Source organism: Phoca vitulina, unplaced genomic scaffold (assembly GCF_004348235.1).
Source record: "Phoca vitulina isolate PV1807 unplaced genomic scaffold, GSC_HSeal_1.0 scaffold59, whole genome shotgun sequence".
Classification (NCBI taxonomy): domain Eukaryota; kingdom Metazoa; phylum Chordata; class Mammalia; order Carnivora; family Phocidae; genus Phoca; species Phoca vitulina.
Window position 1 is genome coordinate 7,050,172 of NW_022589762.1, and position 19,884 is coordinate 7,070,055.

Below are 19,884 nucleotides of genomic sequence, written 5' to 3' on the forward strand. Positions count from 1 at the left end.
AATAGAGAGATAGAAAAATGAAAGTAAAGTAATGAGGGGAAAAAAAAGGATGGAATAAAAATATCCAATATATGTCTAACAGATGGAGAGAAAATGACTGAAATTTTTCTAAATCTGATGGAAGATAGGAGTCCTCGGTTTCAGGAATCACAGTCTCAAGCAAGATAATAAAAATAAAACCGGAGCGCCTGGGTGGCTCAGTCAGTTGAGCGTCTGCCTTTGGCTCAGTTAATGATCCCAAGGTCCTCGGATGGAGCCCCACAGTGGGCTCCCTGCTCAGCGGGGCGTCTGCTTCTCCCTCCTCCTCCTCTCCCCCTCGACTTGTGCTCTCTCTCTCTCTCTCTTCTCTCAGATACATAAATAAAATCTTTTTTTAAAAAGATAATAAAAATAAAACCCACATCTAGACACAACATAGTAAAATTTCAGAATGCCAAGAACAAAGAGACGACTTGTATACAAAGATAAATGATATGATCTGCAATGAAATAACAGTTGGACTGACAATCTACTTCTCAAGAGCAACAATGGAATGACATCTTCAAAGTACTATGAGAAATAACTGATGTCCTAGAATTCTATACCTAGCTTAAGTATCATGTAAGAATGAGGGGGAGTTTGTTCCAGTTATCACTATCAGACCCTGAATGAAGGAAGTACTGAGGGATGTTTTTTAGAAAAATAGCAATTGAACCTAGAAGAAAAGAATAAGATACAAGGAGAAATTATGAGCAAAGAACCTGTTACACATGAAGATATATCTAAAGAAGCACTGACTGTGTAAAGCTATAATAATAATGCCAAATTTAGTGGTATTCAAACAAGGTGGAGGGCTCAGTGAGGTAGTGAGGAAAGAAGTAACATTTTTAAAAGCAGTAATAGTAGAAAGCACAAAATAAGATGATTAATAGAAAATGAAATACATCAACAACACAACTGAATATAAAATGAATGAAAAGAGGCAAAACTTCCCAGTAAGAAGACAGGAGAGATTAAGTTACATTAAAATAACAAGAATGAGGGGCGCCTGGGTGGCTTAGTAGGTTAAGTGTCTGCCTTCCGCTCAGGTCATGATCCCAGGGTCCTGGGATGGAGCCCTGCATCAGGCTCCTTGCTCGGGGGAGTCTGCTTCTTCCTCTCACTCTCCCTCTGTGCTCTCTCTCTCTCTGTCTCAAATAAATAAATAAATAAAATCTTTAAAAAAAATAAAAAAGAATTGCCACATGATCCAGCAATTCCAACTCTGGATATCTACCCAAAAGAACTGAAGGCAGGGTCTTGAAAAAATATTTGTACACCATTATTCACTCTGGCAAAACATGAAAACAACCCAAGTGTCCTCAAGGCATGAACGGATAAGCAAAACGTGGCAGATACATACAATGTACATTCAGGCTTAAAAATGAAGGAAATTCTGAGCTAAAGGGGATGAAGAGGTATGAACTTCCAGTCACAAAATAAATAAGTCACAGAGGTGAAAAGTACAGCATGGACAGAGTATAGCTAGTAAGATTGTAAAACGTGGTTTGGTGACAGTTGGTGATTACACTTATCTTGATGAGCACTGAGTAATGTATGGAAGTGTTGAATCACTATGTTATCCACCTGAAACCAATATAACACTGGATGTTGATTATATGGCAATAAAAAAGTGACTTTCTTCCTAAGGGTTTATTGTTAATAATAGCAATACTGCTTCAGAATATCCCACTTACATGTACAGGGTAAATATGTAATCTTGTACTTTCCAAGCAAATTTGTGAGTGTATTACCACTTCCTTCATGGCTCTTTGTGACTGGCACATCTGTGTTTCTGAAACAAACGGGCCGTAAGCACTTTTGTTAAACTGTTGACAAATAATCCTTCTATGTTGTTGTTCTCAAACCTGTTCTCTAGATGCTGAAATATGTTACCAAACAAGGTGCAAATTTAAAACAATGCCTGTGTTGAAATAAATGATTTAAATACAAAAAAAGGAAATTCTGACATATGCCACAACGCATGGATGAATTGTAAAGACATTGTGCTAAGCGAAATAAGCCAGTCACAAAAAGACAAATACTGTATGACTCCATTTACATGAGGTACTTGGAGTAGTCAGAATCACAGAGACAGAAAGTAGACTGGTGGTGGCCAGGGGCTGGGGAAGAGGAGGGAAGAACAGGAAGTTATTGCTGAGTGGGTATAGAGTTTCAGTTCTGCAAGAGAAAAAGAGTTCCAGAGACAGACACTGTGACTGGTTGCATCATAATGTGAATGTACTTAATGCCACTGAAGTGTGCACTGAAAAATGAATAAGACAGTAAATGTCATTTTATGTGTGTTTACCACAATTTTTTAAATGGAGGAGAAAAAAACCCTATATGTGAATTTTTTTGGGGGGGAGGGGCAGAGGGAGAAGGAGAGAGAGAATCTTAAGCAGTCCCCACGCCAGCACGGAGCTTGATCTCACGACCCTGAGATCATGACCTGAGCTGAAATCAAGAGTTGGATGCCTAGCCGACTAAGCCACCCAGGTGCCCCTGCATGAATGCTTATAGCAGCTTTATCCATAATTGCCAAAGACTAGACACGACAAAATGTCCTTTCCTGGGTGCATGGATAAGCACATTGTGGTAGTACCCTTCAACAACAAACAGGAACGATCTCTTGATACATGCAACAACACAGATGGATCCCTAGTGGATGATGTTAAGTGAAAGAAGCTGGACATAGAAGGCAAAATACTCCAAGTGCAGTATGATTACAGTTACATGAATTTTGAAAAAATCAAAACTATAGGAACAGAAAAAAGGTCAGTGGCTACCAGGGCTAGGGGCTCAGGGAGAGCTCACCTACAAAGGAGCACAAGAATTCTGGATGGAGGACACTGTTCCATAGTTTGTGGAAGTTACACGGCTCTCCACTTTCGTGAAAGCTCTTAGACCTGGAAGGGTGGCCTTCACTGTATGTAAATTATACCTCGATAAATCTGACTTTTAAAAATAATAATAATAAAATCCAGCTATGTGCTTCTTTCATGCAATACATCTGAAATAAAACCACACAGACTGGTTGAAAGTGTGAAAAAATGTATGTCAAGCAAATACTAACCTAAAAAAAGGTGAGGTGCCTATATATTAATGTCAGATTTTAAGGCATAAGGTATTGTTAAAAATGACGAGTCATTACATTAAAAGGAACAGTTCACTAGATTCAATATTTCTAAAATCTAATTGTAAAGGCTCAAAATATATAAAGGAAACTTGATAGAATTACACAAAGAAATTGACATATTCTTCACCACTGTAGAAAAATTTAATACAACTCTCTTAGTAATGGGTAGTTGAAGAAGACAAAAAGTAGTAAATATATAGAATATTTGCATAACACAATTAACAAACTTAATTCAACAAGTATATATAGAATCCTGCACCAATCAGAGAATACATTCTCTTGGAGCATACCTAGAATTGCAAAAAAGATCATGTAGGAGGCCACAAACAAATCTCCTCAAATTTCTAAATTAGAAATCAATTTAGTTACAAAAGATAACTTTAGAAATTCTAAACATCTGGAAATTTTGAACACACTCTACAGGTTAAGAAAGAATTCAATGGCAATTAGAAAATCCAAAGAACTAAATGAAAATGAAAATATCAAATTGGTGTGGCTAAGATGGCATTTAGAGGAAAATGTATAGCCTTAAATGTACATATAGGATGATACAAAGCGAGAAATCAGTGCTGGAGAAGACAAAAACAAATGATCTTACTATTTTCCAACATATGCAGTGAAATGAAAGGAATGGTCAGCCGTTTCTTTAGATGTTTACCCCTTAATCATAGGGTAGTTGGGTCATAAGGAAGAAGAAGAACTTAGGTACAAATGTTCAGCTTTTGTAAGGGAGCATCACTCATTAAATGTTTATGTAATTGAAGTTACCAAAAGAAGATTAAAGATGAGGAGTGGTTTCCGCATTGTCCATGTTACCTTCTGTTGCTCACAAACACACACCGAGACTGGCCTTTTTGGACAGTGGATCACCCTTTATAGACTTCCTCCATGAAGTTCTATTGAACTCATTCCAGAGGGTCTGTTCAAACCATCCAGCATCTACCAACCATCTATCCTGTGTAACCTGCTGTGGGCAATTCCAAGTTGAACCAACCAACCTCCAAGGTGTGGTTTGGGGGGACGTCTAGGCAGTGGGGTGGAATGCTCAGAGTTAAGGTTGGCAGGATAAACAAGACATGCCTGGGGGCATATTACTGAAGGTTTGTAAGCGGGGAAATGACAAGCATGACCACAACTCCAGGGAAATGGTATCAACAGACGCTTACCTTCTTGTGTCCTGAAGTCATCCTCGGCAAAGATGTTATAGTCGCCACAGAGCCCACAGGTCTTGTTGAAGTATCTGTCTGACAGCAGGACTTGAAAGTTGCCACTGCCATCAATTCTGGCCACAAAGCCGTAGGCCTCACTGGACAGCTTGTAGTATCCAGCCTCGGTCTCCAGGTACAGCCCGTTGGAGGCATAGGGCATAGAGATGCTGGAGGGACAAGGATGAGCTCTGGAAGCCGGCTTCTCATGCGTTTCCTGGGTGTCCCTCCCACCTTTCAACCCCAAATCCATGCTCCAGCGTTGGGACCTTGGTGCAAAGTCGCTGAGGGCCTAGACCGGGAGTCGGGACACGGGGCTCCCCCCGCCAAGCCCTGCCTCTCGCTTTCCCTGGGCACATTTACTTCCTCTCTCGGGGGCCCAGCACCCTCAGCTGAAAAAACAAGAGGTTGCAAGAGGGATCCCTAGGGTCCTTTTTTTTTTTTTAAGATTTTATTTATTTATTAGAGAAGGAGAGTGCAGAGTAAGACAGAGAGAGAGCACAAGCAGGGGGAGCGGCAGAGGGAGAGGGAGAAGCAGGCTCCCCACTAAGCAGGGAGCCTGATACAGGGCTGATCCCAAGACCCCAGGATCATGACCTGAGCCAAAGACAGACACTTAAGCAACTGAGACACCCAGGCGAACTCCCTACCCCACGTCCTATCTTTTTTAACTCGGACATTCCAGACATTCCAGGCTTCTGACTTACTTTTGGGTCCCCTGCAGCACGGTACCATTGACAAACAAATGGATGCCAAAAAATTCTCCGAGATACACGGAGAGGCTCACTCTCTTGCCATTTTGGAAGCCCCCTGAAAGAGAAAAGAGTCAGTGTCAGTGATTATTACCAAGACAGGACATTTATTTCTAATCATCTTATGTACATCACGAATCTCATCTCCGTGGAAAACTCCCCCTACCCCAAGGACTTAAATGGGCAATAAAAATCTTCTGAAAAATATCATTTACTCACTCATTTTTCCATTCATCTAAAAATATTTATTGAAGCCTTCTGGATACATAGCCCGCTAACAGTCTCTTCTATTTCTCAAAAGAAAACTATAAAAGCATGACCCCTTCTTCTGGGAGCTTACAATCTTTTTTTTTTTTTTTTTAAGATTTTATCCATCTATTTGACAGAGAGAGAGAAAAGGAGTGTACAAGCAGGGGGAGCGGCAGGCAGAGGGAGAAGCAGACTCCCCGCTGAGCTGGGAGCCCGATGAGGGGCTCAATCCCAGGACCCTGGGATCATGACCTGAGCCAAAGGCAGACCCTTAACTGACTGAGCCACCCAGGCACCCCTGGGAGCTTACACTCTAAGTAAGATAAGCAGGCAATAATTGACCATACTGTAAGGCGGCACATAAAAGCAACATTGTGAGTTATCTGTAATAGGTACCTTAGGATAGAGTTATGTAAAATGTTCTCTTAGGACAGCCCAAACCAGAATCCCTGGGCTCTTTGTTTAAAATGGAGATTCCTGGGGTGCCTGGGCGGCTCAGTCTGTTAAGCGTCTGCCTTCAGCTCAGGTCATGATCCCGGGGTCCTGGGAGTCCTGGATCGAGCCCCACATGGGGCTCCTTGCTTGGCAGGGAGCCTGCTTCTCCCTCTGCCTGCTGCTTCCCCTGCTTGTGCTCTCTCTCTTTCTCTTTCTCCCTCTCTCTCTGTCTCTGACAAATAAATAAATAAGCTTTTTTAAAAAAATAAAATAAAATGGAGAGTCATGAGTTCTGTTTCAGGTTACTGAATTTGATGCTCTGGGAGGCCTTTAGAGATCCTGCTGGCAAAGTGCCTCACGCCACGTGAGAAACTCAGGAAGGAGGCAATAAATGATCAATATTGCCATGAGAGATGTGTGAATAGGCGAACACATGAGAAAATCATCTCTGAACAAGGGTTCAGTTGTGAGGGGCAAACACAGAGGCCAGGGTGGGGGCAGTGACCTGAAAGCAGGAAAACAAGCAGGAGCCCCAGTTGCTGCAGCACCATGGAGACTAATCCCATCCTCTTCAAAGATTCTGACTGGCCACGGGAGGTGAAGGAGTCAGAAGGAACCATGCGGAGTCTGAGTCTCCAGCCTCAGAGACCCAGAAGTTGCTGAAAATAGGGAAGATGAAAGGCAGCAGTGCACATGCAGATGGAAGATGCTGGAGAAAAGGGGGTCAAAGATGGGGCTCAGTGACTGAGGGATCCTGCAGAAATGGGGCAAAGGACCCAGGCCGAAAGGTTAACCTTGAAAATGAAATATTCCCTCTCCTAGAAGAGTGTGGGCTCCAGCCGCTCAGCAAAAGAAGAGGTAAGAATGTCTGTGGAACTGGGGTGCCTGGGTGGCTCAGTTGGTTGAGCGTCTGCCTTCGGCTCAGGTCATGATCCCAGGGTCCTGGGATTGAGCCCCGCATCGGGCTCCCTGCTCAGCGGGGAGCCTGCTTCTCCCACTCCCCCTGCTTGTGCTTGCTCTCTCTCTCTCTCAAATAAATAAATAAAATCTTAAAAAAAAAAAAATCTGTGGAACTAAGAGCAGACGAGGAGGTTTGTTGGCATGAGGTGCTGCTGCCATGGCTTGGGCCACTGACAAAGTCAGAGAGGAGTTCCCCAGCTGAGGCCTGAGCTGGACCGAGCTGCTAGAGGACAGCGATGAGCTATGGCGCACACGCACACACACACGCACGTACGCACGCATGTGCCAAGCAGAAAATGTAGTCGCTTCTGGTGAGATTTCAGTGAGAGAGTCACACGTAAAAAACTGGCCCATTCTAAGAATAGCTTCCTGAATGATCCACTCTTAGCAGCTCAGGGGCCCCCAGGAAAGGCCCACAGACCACCCACAGCACACAAACCACAGTCTGCAGAGCTCTGGACCAACACTGTCAGGAGGAAAACGAGACACCAACCACATTAGAGGGGGTTTTGTCCTGTTTGCCTGAGGAGCTTGCCTGCTCTGCATTTGCACTTAGAACAGTTTTGCAGCAAGCAAATCTTTAAACAGTTAAGCAAACTTTCTGACGGCAGGAAATTAGCCAAAGAAAAACAAACACAACCACATAGATAGGTGATCAGACAAACAGAATTAAACATTAATGGTAGAATCTGAGTGGTGGGCATATGCGTGTTCGCTGTCTTATTCTTTGAACGTTTCTGAATACTTGGACATTTCCACAGTAAAATCTTGAAAAAAAACAAGCAAATGGGACAGTCTGGTGACCACCTCCAGTTGGCAGTCCCTCCCCGGAGCCTTCCGTGCCTCTGGGCCTTCGCAGCTCCTCTCCTGGCCTGTTCTGGAGCTGAGCCTACCCATGCACAGCTCCATCACCCAGGCACAGTTCCATTCACCACCTGCCTGTGGGAAAGGGTGGACGATGAGCCCAAGAAGTCGGGGGCTCTGGTCCCTTATGACCACAGAACCTGTCTCCTCATCAACACAATTTTCCTTGCCATCATGCCCAATGTCACAGAGCATACGGATGGGTGGTCCTGTCCCTGCCTCACTGGGTAACTCAACCAGTATGTTGCCTCTGAGCCAAAGGCATCTCCTTCCTGGAAACAAGAGGAATCCCTGTGCGCCTCTCCTTGCAGAATCTCCCACCTTCTCATGGGGATTCAAAAGGGCTCTGGAGAACGAGTCAGCCAGGGAGCATGTGGTTGGAGGGTGGGTAGGGAACGTTCTCGATGCAATCAGGCAGCTTGGGGTAGGCCACCACCCTGCAGCTGCAGATCTGCAGCTCTTCAGAGCTTTCGGGGATATAGAATCACCCAAATGGTCGCTTGCTCCACGGAGGGCAGGTGCGGTGGGAAAGCCGGAGCTCACTACCCCAGTAAGGGTGATAGGCTCCCACTGTGTGGGGATGCATGGGAGCCCCCACCCTTTGCAAGTAAATAATGAAGGCAGCCTGACCTCACAGACCATGGGACTTGGGTCCACCCAGGTGGCTACACTTGGGGTAACATGCCCATTGTCATGGAGCCAGTGAGTGGTGAGAGAGTCAGGACTCAGACCACGTGCTGGTTTAAGTATTTGAAGAGCTGGCTCTGTGTGCCCGGGGAAGGATCAGCATTAGTAAGCCAGGGAGCACCTGCTGAGCAGAGACTGTGTGAGGCAGAGCCCTGTCAGGGGAGGTGGGGCTGGCTGCCCAGGATCTTCACTTGTCCAGCGACCCCAGGGGAGCTGGGATTGGGACCCTTGTTGAGGACTGAACTGCGAGGAGCCTACGGGATTCCTGACACTGAACATCTGAAGGAGGCCCTAAGAGCAGTCACTCCACACCCAAAGCAGGAGGGCAGCAAGAAGATTTTGGAAAGTGTGCCCTGAAGAAGACTTCAATACAGAAAAACACACCGTGGGGGCACCTGGCTGGCACAGTTGGAAGAGCATGCGACTCTTGATCTTGGGGTCGTGGGTTCGAGCCCCGTGTTGGGTGTAGAGTTTACTTAAAAATAAAAATCTTTAATACAGTGGCTAACTGAATATAATAAAAATAAATAAATAAATAAATAAATAATAAATAAAAATCTTTAAAAAAAAGAGAGAAAGAAAGAAAAACACCATGGCAGCGAGAAGGCTCTTGGGGATGGTCTAAACAGGTGGCTTTAAAACATTTTTACCCAGAAAGCGGAATAAAAACACAGTTGACTTCATGACGCAGTATGCATACACTCACACATTTCATATCACTTACCCTTCCCATGTGCCATGCACTCTGACACCTTCTAAGGTTTTCTATTCTGTTCCATTTAATTTCTTTAAATGCTGGTTACAGCCATTAATTTTAAATCCATACGTTGTGACTCAGTTTGAAAAACACTGATCTAGACTGACTCCACTTTATAGATAGAGAAACTGAAGCCTAAATTTACAACGTGGTTTGTCCACCCCAGCAATATTGACATTTGGGGCCAGACACTTCTTTTTTTTTTAAGATTTTATTTATTTATTTGAGAGAGACAGAGACAGAGCATGAGCAACGGGGACAGGGGCAGAGGGAGAGGGAGAAGCCAACTCCCTGCTGAGCAGGGAGCCCGATGCAGGACTCGAACCCAAGATCCTGAGATCATGACCTGAGCCAAAGGCAGACGCTTAACCCGACTGAGCCACCCAGGTGCCCCCAGGCACTTTTTTGTAGTGGGGGCCTTCTAGCGTATGGTAGGGTAATTAGCAGGACCCCTAACCTCCACCCCCTCTGTGCCAGTAGCAACCACCCACAAGTTGTGACAATCCGAAATGTCTCAGATACTGCCAAATATCCTCTGGGAGAAAATCACCCAGGTTGAGAACCACTGGTTTATGCTGTTAACATGAGGCGGAGCCCATCCACAGGTTTTCTGACTTCAAGGCTAAATCTTTTGAAACACAAAGCTGCCTAATGGGGCATCTGAGTGCTCTGGATTCAGTTAACCATTAATGCAGGAGAGAATTCCAGATTAGCCTTATATTTTATTTGCTTCCTTCCCTCCCTGCAGAACTCAGGGGAGAATCCGATGATGGGCAGCCATTAGGAAGATGAGCCGTTAAAAATTGCCGGTGAGCCCAGGAGGGACTCCCCACACTCCACAGATGCGCAGGGGTGCAACTTCCTATAACCAAGGGGAGATGATGGGCTGGGTGTCCACCGCAAGAGGCCAGAGCAAACCAGGGAAGTTCTCCCCATGGCTCTGTCTCTCACCTGGCCTCTTGAACTCAGTGACCGAGGGGGCTACTTGAGGGAACAAGGCTTCCCCCCCCCATGTTGGAGGGGAAGCGTACTGGGGAGCAAGCTGGCAGCTGGAACCAGAGTCAGATCGGGGTGCTTTCCTGGACCTTAGAATGTGAAACTCACTAATGCGCATTTCTAACAAACACTTCACCTCCACTCCTGTGATTCTGATGCAGGTGATCATCTTCCAAACCCGGAGAAACAGGGATCTGGTCTAATAGCACCATTTACTAACGTGGAAACTAAGGCTCCTCCGGGTAAGTGACTCAGCACGGGGTCCGCTTTGTCTACGGCTTTCTCTGGGCTGGCGCGGGAACTCCCGCAGCTTGCCTGAGGAAGAGCGGTCTCTCTGAACAGGGGGCACCAGGACTCCAGGGGTCTCTCCCCCTGGTGCCTGTGCCGGTGGGCCAGGAGACCCATAGCTCTGGCCTGCCTGGACCTGCCTGACCAAGAGCCAGGATGGAGGAAAGGGCCCCCCCTCCCCTTGCACCAGGTGGTCCTTCATGCTTAGACATAAACACTTTACCCAGGATGTGAATAAGGTCCACAGGCACTCGAGAGGAATGGGAATTTGTGGTTTGGAAGCAAGGAAACAGGATGTCATTGGAGAACAATGGGGCAGAGGTGTATGGGAGGGGACACGGGCATGCACGTGGAAACTGGAACTGCCATGTCCAGCAGCAGCGCTCAGCGGGGGTCTGCTTCTCCCTCTCCCTCTGCCCCCCCCCCATTCGTGCCCTCTCATGCTCTCTCTCTCTCATATAAATAAGATCTTTAAAAAAAAAGAAAGTGTAATGAACTCATAGGCTGCTTTAGGCCCATTACCTGCCAGAAAACTGCCCCCTGACAAATTGTTATCAGAACAGCGACCCAGTGGGCGTAAGGGGGGTCCCACTGAAATGCTTTGAAACAGAGAGGCTTAACACAGCCGTGCAGTTCCTCCTTGGCCCCCGAAACCCCGAAAAGGATGGGCAGAAAAGGCCAGGCCTTGGACACAAACCCAAGCGATGCACCAGGGAAGGAGGACTAATGTCCCCCTGACCTTGACAGAAACAGCCCCTCAGGACCCTACAGCTCCTTGCCCCGCCATGTTCACACCCAATAAGTGGACACCCTGTGTTAAGGCGGCTGCTTTCTATCACTAAGATGGGGGTAACCCTGCACTCCTGTCAATGATTTCTCTCCCTTGATCCTCACAGTATCCCCATCTTAAAAATCAGGAAGGGCAAGTTGGGGACACAGGCACAGTTCCCTAAGGACACTCCGTGACCAGGGGGAGCCCAGACCGGCACGCGGCTTTCGGACCACAAGTGTGGCTCTTTCTACACTTCCATTTCCTGCTGGGGGCAGAGCGACCTCGTGCTGGGCATGGAAAACAACCAGGCCCCGCAAGTGGATGAGCCCAGGGCTGGACAGGGCCAGCGGGGTCAGGGGGCTTCCTGGAGGAAGCGACAGTGACAGCCTGAGTTCCCCTGCCTGTGAGGCCTGCCCTGAGCGGGGAGGGGTCCAGAGTGGGGTATAAGTGAGGGAAGGGGACTTGTCCAACATGACGCTTGCCTCCCTGAGCCCAGAAGATGCACTCTGGGCTTGGCCCCAAGATTTCATTACACATGTTTCAAATCCACCTCCAGGGTAAGGAGTCCACAGCTGGAGTCAAGACAGCAACCCCTAGTGTCTCCATAGGGTCCTCCGACCTGGAAAGTCCCCTGAAGCCCAAAGCTACAGGGTAGAGAGGGTGTCACTGTTCTTTCAAAATCTTTCTCCCATCACTCTTAACCGTCCATTCCCACTGACACCCCAAAGTCATCTTAGGGAGGGGGGTCTTAGGTAGGGGGTCTATATGGAACCCCACTATGATTTTTTAAGATGCAAACAACTAAGTACACATAGAATGATCAGTAGATGGTTTTAATGTCAATTTCCTGGCTGTGATAGTTGAGGATGGTTTTGTACAATGTTACCAAATGAGGGAAACTGGGTAAAGGCTACATAGATTTGTATTTTTTTTTTTTTACAACTGCATGTGAATCAATAATTAGCTGAAAATAAGTTTAATTTAAAAAAAAAAATAAGTAAATTTTGGATATTCTCTCCAGTAACTTTTGGGTTTCTTATGGAGATACAAGAGGCCACTATGGGGTTTTTTTTTAATTGAGAAACAAAACAAAAAAGAGAAAAAAGTTTTTGCCTTGTGATGAGAACTTTTAAGATCTGCTCTCTTAGAAACTTTCAAACACACCATAGAGCAGTGTTAGCTATAATCACCATGTCGTACATCCCATCTTTAGGACTTATCTGTCTTATAAACGGAAGTTTGTACTTTGTGACCACCTGCCTCTGATAACCACAAATCTGATCTCTTTTTCTAAGAGTGTGGGTCTTGTTTTTTTTTTTTTCTTTTCTTTTCTTTTGTAGATTCCACAAGTAAGTGAAATCATCCAGTATTTGTCTTTCTCTGTCTGACTTATTTCATTTAGAATAATGCCCTCAAGGTCCATCCATGGTGTTGTAAATGCACTATGCTTTTTAAGGTAGAGAAACCCACTTAAAATAAACATTGAGGCCACCTGAGGCAGGAGGTCATCAGCCTTCAGCCTCCCAGGGAAGGTGCAGGGGTACTTTTTCTCTGCAACTGCTCTCCCAAGTCACTCCCCAGCTGCTGCCTCTGAAGCAAGAGGGGTCCCCAAGTTCAGTGTTCAGAATGGCTTCCTCCGTTTGTCATGCCCTGGGGATGTCTGTGGTCCTCTTTACCCCCTGCCTGGTTATCATGGCCAAGATCACCCTACCTCCCGCCTTTCTCCCTTTCTGGATCGTTTTGGCAAAGTAGCAATTCCTTCTTCATCCTTTCAGCTGCACAAGACTCTACAGTAGCTCCCCACTGCTGTTGAGTCGGGAGACAAACTCCCCCACCAGGCTCTCAGCCTCACCCCATGACCCAGCCTTACTGCCCACTACTCCCCAGCCCCATGCTTCTCAAAGTTTGGTCCCCAAACCAGCAGCCACAGCAGCACCTGGGAACTTACTAGAAATGAGCCTTGCGGCCCCACTCCAGATCCACTGACTCAGAAACTGGCAATGGAGCCCAGCAACCTGTTTCGAAGCAGCCCTCCTGGCCATCCTGAGGCAGGTGCTTCTAGAACCATTGTGCCGGCCACACTGACCTCCCCACTGGGCTGCACTCCCTCCAGCATGTTCCCTGTGCCCAGGTTGTCCCCGCTGCATGCAGCCCCTGCCCTGTCCTCTCTGCCCAACCAAAACCCCTCCCCCAAGGCTCCTCACAGGCCCGTGCTTTTCACAAAACAGACTCTTCGGTACAACACAGCACTGTGCTTTGTTAATCCCCACCTCACCCCCAACTTCGGTGCTGCCAGAGACCCCAGTGAGCCAAGCACCAGGAAACAAAGATGAGTGAGACATGGTCCATGCCCTTGGGGGGCTCACAGAGGAGGAGGAAAATGGCAGCCTAGTGAAGCTCAGTCCGCTGAAGTCACACCGAGACAGGGTTCCAGCAGAGGCAGGGCAGGCGGTGAAGGCATAAGGAGCCTCCCAGTTACGACAACTGTCAGCCCATGCAGCTCCCAGACAGCATGGCCCCACACTGAGCCCCGAGGGCTGCATCCAGCCTTGGAGCCTGGTGGAGTGACGGCCCCAAGAGCCCCACTGCCTGCATCTCGATAGGGGTCTGGGTGTTGACAAAATCTCTCCTTGACCAAACCTGAATCAGGCTTCTCCGAGCCCTCCTCTGAATTAGGCCCCCAACTTAGGCTCTGTCCTGGTCTGATTGGTTGAGTTCAGCAAGAATCTTGTGGGGTCAATGGGGCGCCTGGGTGGCTCAGATGGTTAAGCGTCTGCTTTCGGCTCAGGTCATGATCCCAGGGTCCTGGGATCGAGTCCCGCATCGGGCTCCCTGCTCAGCGGGGAGCCTGCTTCTCTCTCTCCCGCTGCCTCTCTCTCTCTCTCTCTCTCTCTCTCCCTGTCTCTCATGAATAAATAAATAAAATCTAAAAAAAAAAAAAAAAAAGAATCTTGTGGGGTCAAAAGATACAAATGTAGGGATCCGAAGGGGTACGTGCACCCCGATGTTTATAGCAGCAATGTCCACAATAGCCAAACTGTGGAAAGAGCCAAGATGTCCATCAACAGATGAACGGATAAAGAAGATGTGGTATATATATACAATGGAATATTATGCAGCCATCAAAAGGAATGAGATCTTGCCATTTGCAACGACGTGGATGGAACTGGAGGGTGTTATGCTGAGCGAAATAAGTCAATCAGAGGGTGCCTGGGTGGCTCAGTTGGTTAAGCGACTGCCTTCGGCTCAGGTCATGATCCTGGAGTCCCTGGATCGAGTCCCGCATCGGGCTCCCTGCTCGGCAGGGAGTCTGCTTCTCCCTCTGACCCTCCCCCCTCTCATGTGCTCTCTCTCTCTCTCATCCTCTCTCTCAAATAAATAAATAAATAAATAAATCTTTAGAAATAAGTCAATCAGAGAAAGACATGTATCATATGACCTCATTGATATGAGGAATTCTTAATCTCAGGAAACAAACTGAGTGTTGCTGGAGTGGTGGGGGGTGGGAGGGATCAGGTGCCTGGGTGATAGACATTGGGGAGGGTATGTGCTATGGTGAGCGCTGTGAATTGTGTAAGACTGATGAATCACAGACCTGTACCTCTGGAACAAATAATACATTATATGTTAAAAAAAAAAAAAAAGAAAGAAAAGAAGAAGATAGCAGGAGGGGAAGAATGAAGGGATGGAAATCAGAGGGGGAGACAAACCATGAGAGACAATGGACTCTGAAAAACAAACTGAGGGTTCTAGAGGGGAGGGGGTTGGGAGGATGGGTTAGCCTGGTGATGTGTATTAAAGAGGGCACGCTCTGCATGGAGCACTGGGTGTTATACGCAAACAATGAATCATGGAACACTACATGAAAAACTAATGATGTAATGTATGGTGATTAACATAACAATAAAAAAATTTTTAAAAAAAGAATCTTGTGGGGTCAGTTTATCGAAAATCCCCCATCCTCGATATCTGACCAATTCCTCACACTCCTCCCTCAATGTCTTATCACCCTGGCCTGCCTTCAGCAAGAACCCTGTCAAGTGGGCTTAGCCGGATGTTATCCCTGATGTGTTGCCCTCGGTAATTTTCCATCCACTGACCCCCACCCGGCTCATTGGCTATAAATCCCCACTTGGCCTTTTGATATTTGGCATGAAGCCCCATGTCTCTCCCCTACTACAAACTTACCCCCCCACCATGGCCGTGGTCCCTCTTGAAAAAAGCCTTCCTGACTGTCTTTGCCAAGTGTCATGAAAAATTGTGCTTTAACAATGTGGGTCTGTCCATTGCCACGCCATCTCCTCGAGGCTGCGAACCCCGTCTTTGCGAGGTTTTGTAGCATCCTCGCTCACACATCACACACATCTGACTCATTCTCAGAGTGTGAAGGTCACCGAACCACATCTCCCATCACCGCCTCCAGCCCCCCTCCCAGCCTTGGAGAGCACCCTCTCTCCTTAGTGCAGAGGAACGTTCCCGCATCCTGACAAGCCCGGGATCAAAATCCAGCTGGACCTTTTATTAACTGTCAACCCTTGGCAGGATCATACCAACTCCTTGGGCTCAGCTCTTCATTTGTAAAACGGGGTGGCTACACCCATATACACATCTCAGAGCTGCTGTGGGGCACAGAGATAAATACCAGCAAAATACCAGCACTCCTCCAGGAGCACACGAGGTGCTCAACATCCGCTAGGTACCCTGAATTCCACCAAGAACATAGCAACGGCCCCTCCCGTTTGCCAGGAGCTCTGTGTGTTACAAAGCGTCTTCTGGTTCATCATTTCTCTTGATACTTTGGAGCTCCCAGAGTGCTGCCTGGACCCAGAGCAATGCACACAACCGCTGGAAAAGCATGAAGACTCTCTCCACCCCACCAGGCTCCCAAGAGAGAGACCTGGAGGGGGTGGGCAGCTTCTTGTTCACGGAAAGGCCATTCCCATCCATGCTTCCCCAGGAATCTGTAAGCTCAGGCCCTGTCATAAGAATACCCCCACACCCCCCACCTGCACTGGGGTTGAGCTTAGCTGGCACCTGCTCTGAGTCCCTCCCTTCAGTGCCCCGGACTCACCGATAAGTGAGAAGGAGTGTTTCTGGCAGTCCCCAGCCAGGAGGTAACTGCAATCTCCCGCAAAGCTGTACACACTCTCATCAAAGGTGTTGATGAAGTCGCCTCCAAAGAGGCTGCATCGGGCCATCGATGACCTGCCAACAGTCCCTTTTGTACAAAGGGTCCCTGGAGGGAGAAACTACAGGTGAGCAGAGCTAGGACCGTCAGCCCAAACCACTCCAGCCTTGTAGAAATGAGCCTGTGGCTGATAAAAATTTGACTGTAGAGAAGTACTTTCCATCCTAAACAAGGTTCAAGTTGTTGCTTTTGGACCTCAAAAATGACCCAGGACTCATAGAAATAATAGAGGGACAGCTTTTCAGGATATCTGTTTGTTTTAGTGACATTTACTTACTGATTTAAAATGTAATACGTGCTTATCAGAGAAAATTTGGAGAATACAGAAGAAAAATACAAACAGGGTAGAATCATCTGTAACCAACATTCAGCAATAATTAGAGTCAGCATTTTGGTTTTATCTTTCTGTTCTATTTCACAGCATATGTACAATTATAGATTTTTTATGAATTTGTGATCATCCTATACAAACTATTTATAACCTATTTCTCAATATATTATAAAGAATTTATCGTACCATTGTGTATACTTGCAAAACATGATTTGTAATGACTATATGTTGCATCTAAATGTATACAGTATAACCCCCTACTATTAGGTTCTTAGCATTTTTCCAAATTTTTTAACATATAAATAGATTGCAAGGAGCAACCTTATGCATTAATATACTGGTATATCTTGAACAGTTTACATTCAAACAAATTAGCCTGTGTGTCCAACACATAGAATCTATGAAGCCTTAGCTTCTCAAGAGCCCTATGCTAACTCCCAGGAGACCCTCCTGCCACCTTCCCATTGTGTGTGTGTCTGTGTGTATGTGTGTGTGTGGTCAGATGGGGCACCACAGTAGTAAATTTCTAGTGGTAAATTTCTAGTAAAACTTCTACTAAGTTTTCTGGGTCCACTGGCATAGGACCCACCTAGTAAGAAGATGTAGAGTGTATGAAAAATGTACATTTCCCCCCAGACTACACTGCGAGCTGGATGTTGCTGGCCAGAGTGGTCTAAGTGGGGACAAGCCAGGGCCAGAAAAAGGTCCCTCTTGCCATTCACAGACTCAGTATCTCAGCAAGGGAAGGTAGGCCATGAAGTCCAGTGAAAGAGTAGTAGCCTGAGACCCAGGAGAACTGACCTCTGATCTTTGCTTTATGTGACTTTGGAGCATTTGTTTTTCCCCTCTGACCCTGTCTCTTCGTCTGTACTCTGAGAGGTTCAACTAGATGACCTCTGCAGTCTCTACCCAATTCTTGGATTCCTTCTTCCCCATCCTGCAGCCCCATCGCAGAGGACTGCTCTGGGTGGCCCTTGTGCTTCTTAATCGTCCAATCAGATTGGCATTTGCAGGCACCTGCTCCTTGAGGAATACAAGCCAGGGGCAGGGGGCTCTGAAGAAGCTTCATAAGGGGTATGAACCAGTCACTCTGGCGGGCCCAACACAAGCCTAACATGGGACTGGGCACACAGGTGAGCTCCAGACACACCCGCTGATTCCTGAAAGGGAGTTTTTCCAAATGACCTGAGGCAGGAGTAAAGAATGGAAGCAGTTTGGTACCTACCTGGCAAGGTGAGGGCTAGAGCCAGCAGCACGCTCGCAAGTCTGGCAGGAATCATCTGCAGAGAAGCAGGGGAAATGATCACTGATCACTGCCCTCACAGATAGCTACTGGTATGCGCTACGGTCCATGTGCAAAGTGGGAAGAACTTATTTTTTTTTAAAGCAAGAGAAAAGATTGATCCTCACTGGCCCCTGTTTGCCTTGAACATGGAGTGCTGGTCCCCAAAAAAAGTTCCCGGCCAGGACCAGGCCCAAGAGTAACAATCACTGTGAGCCAGACCCCAAGCGCCCTTCCCCAAACAGCCGTCCCAGAGCCCAGGCAAAGGAGGAAAATTCTGCTTTCTCCTCTATATGCCTCCAGGCCAGCCTGGCACCCCTGCACCAGCTAGGAGCTCACATGCACCCAATTCCCCCCTGCCTCTTCATCTTTCCATGCCTGGCAGCAAACTGGGGAGAAGGAGCTATTGTATGCTTCGGTTCCTATCACAGGCACCCAGACTTCAAGAATGCTCGACAGCCACGTTTGCTGGTCAGTCCCCAGCACTACACCATGAGCACCTGGCATAGTGACAGCCCCCAGGAGCTGCTCAGGCAATGAGCTGATGAATGGACGGGAGTTCAGTAGCCCCAGGCCAGGGCAAGGCTCCCCATAGTGTGCACCCCTCCAGAGAGTGACAATTGACTCTGGCTGGAGAGCACACCCCAATCCCTTACAGCCCCTCTCCTCTTGAAAACATTGTTAAATAAGAACAGAATCTATCACCTGAGATTCCCTGGGGGTGACTCCTTTCCTGCCCAATGCCTCATCCAACCCAGGAGAGACAAACCCAATCTGTCATATATCTGCGGGAGGGACACTTCAGTGTCAGATATGGCCACATCTCGGTCTCAGAGCAGGTGACCCTCTACAAGCTCCCAACACTCAGGTACATCAGGCTGCTCCCAGAACACAGCCAGAGGTGAGGGCAAAACTCACTGCAGGCTCGCCTCGTCAAGTATCACACGCAGAAAAGCCAGGCGTGAACAGAAGCAGCCACAGGACTCCCCAGCGACAAGTGGAGAGCAAGCCTTCGGATGGTCCCTGGCTTTAAGTCACCCTCCAAACGAGTCCTTCTAGCCCCGGGACAGAGGACCACCCCCTTCCCCAGGGGCAGGGAGCCATCCTGATCTTCCTCCCGCAACAGAGCCAGCCCTGCTCCCGAAAGACCAGACCTTTCCCTGCAAGCGGGGGCAGCAGGTATCTCCAGGGTCCGTTGGGAAGCTCAGCGCCGCGCAACAGTGCCGCCCGCCTAGGCCATGCTCCCGGGCAGCCGAGGCCAAAGGGACCGCCGCAGCTCTGGGCTGTCTTGCTGCTAAGTGACCCAGGGGCTGCACTCCTGCGGCCAGGGGAAGATAGAGCCCAAGTCGTGACGTCCACCAACCCCCCTCCTTTCCCACCACAATAGCCCTGAGCTGCCCCAGCAGGGGATTGGCCTCCTGTTAATGACCACAAGGAAACAATGAGCGGAAATGGTATTAGAAATACCTCCAGGCCGATAAGGCTTTGAAGAGTTTGGTGGGAGACCTCGCACAGCTGCCATAATGAGCTGCCTTGCCCTCCCCACGCCCCCCACCCCACAGCCCGGGTCCTCCCCACACGGAGGGCTCCGCACAGACAGGGGATGACCGGGAATGCTGGTTGTCCCCGGGCAGGCTGGTCCAGGCCAGGGAAGAGCCCAGACCTGATCAACACAGCCTCTGGATCCGGCTGCCGAGGCCAGACACTGGCGAAGTTTGGAAAAACACCTCAACCTGAGCCAAATGAGCCGCTGTGTTTGGAGAAAGAAGAGAACGGATGCTTCCTGTGCACACTAAGGTATGAATGATGCAGGCCTGGCCCCGACAACAGGCCCTTTGAATCCTGGCTAGCGGTCACGGACAAGCTAGATGAGGGGCCTGCTCCCAAGCCCGGGGCCTTTGTGAAATGATGGCCGGGGCCGTTCCATTCTCGGCCTCCCTGGGAGACTCCACCCACTGCTG

The 19,884-nt window shown here is 47.9% G+C and overlaps 1 protein-coding gene across 1 annotated transcript in view; it reads right to left on the reverse strand.

Annotated features, from left to right (window-relative positions):
- The window catches only part of VWF (von Willebrand factor), a 134,012-nt gene extending 114,722 nt beyond the window's left edge, over positions 1-19,290 (reverse strand). Inside the window, exons 1-5 of the mRNA XM_032390769.1 lie at positions 19,078-19,290; positions 17,867-17,921; positions 16,194-16,358; positions 5,070-5,172; positions 4,324-4,532 (exon numbers count right to left, since the gene is read on the reverse strand). Of these exons, the coding sequence (XP_032246660.1) occupies positions 4,324-4,532; positions 5,070-5,172; positions 16,194-16,358; positions 17,867-17,921 (532 nt within the window). The 5' untranslated portion in view covers positions 19,078-19,290. The remainder of the gene's footprint in view (positions 1-4,323; positions 4,533-5,069; positions 5,173-16,193; positions 16,359-17,866; positions 17,922-19,077) is intronic.
- Positions 19,291-19,884: the final 594 nt, after the last annotated feature.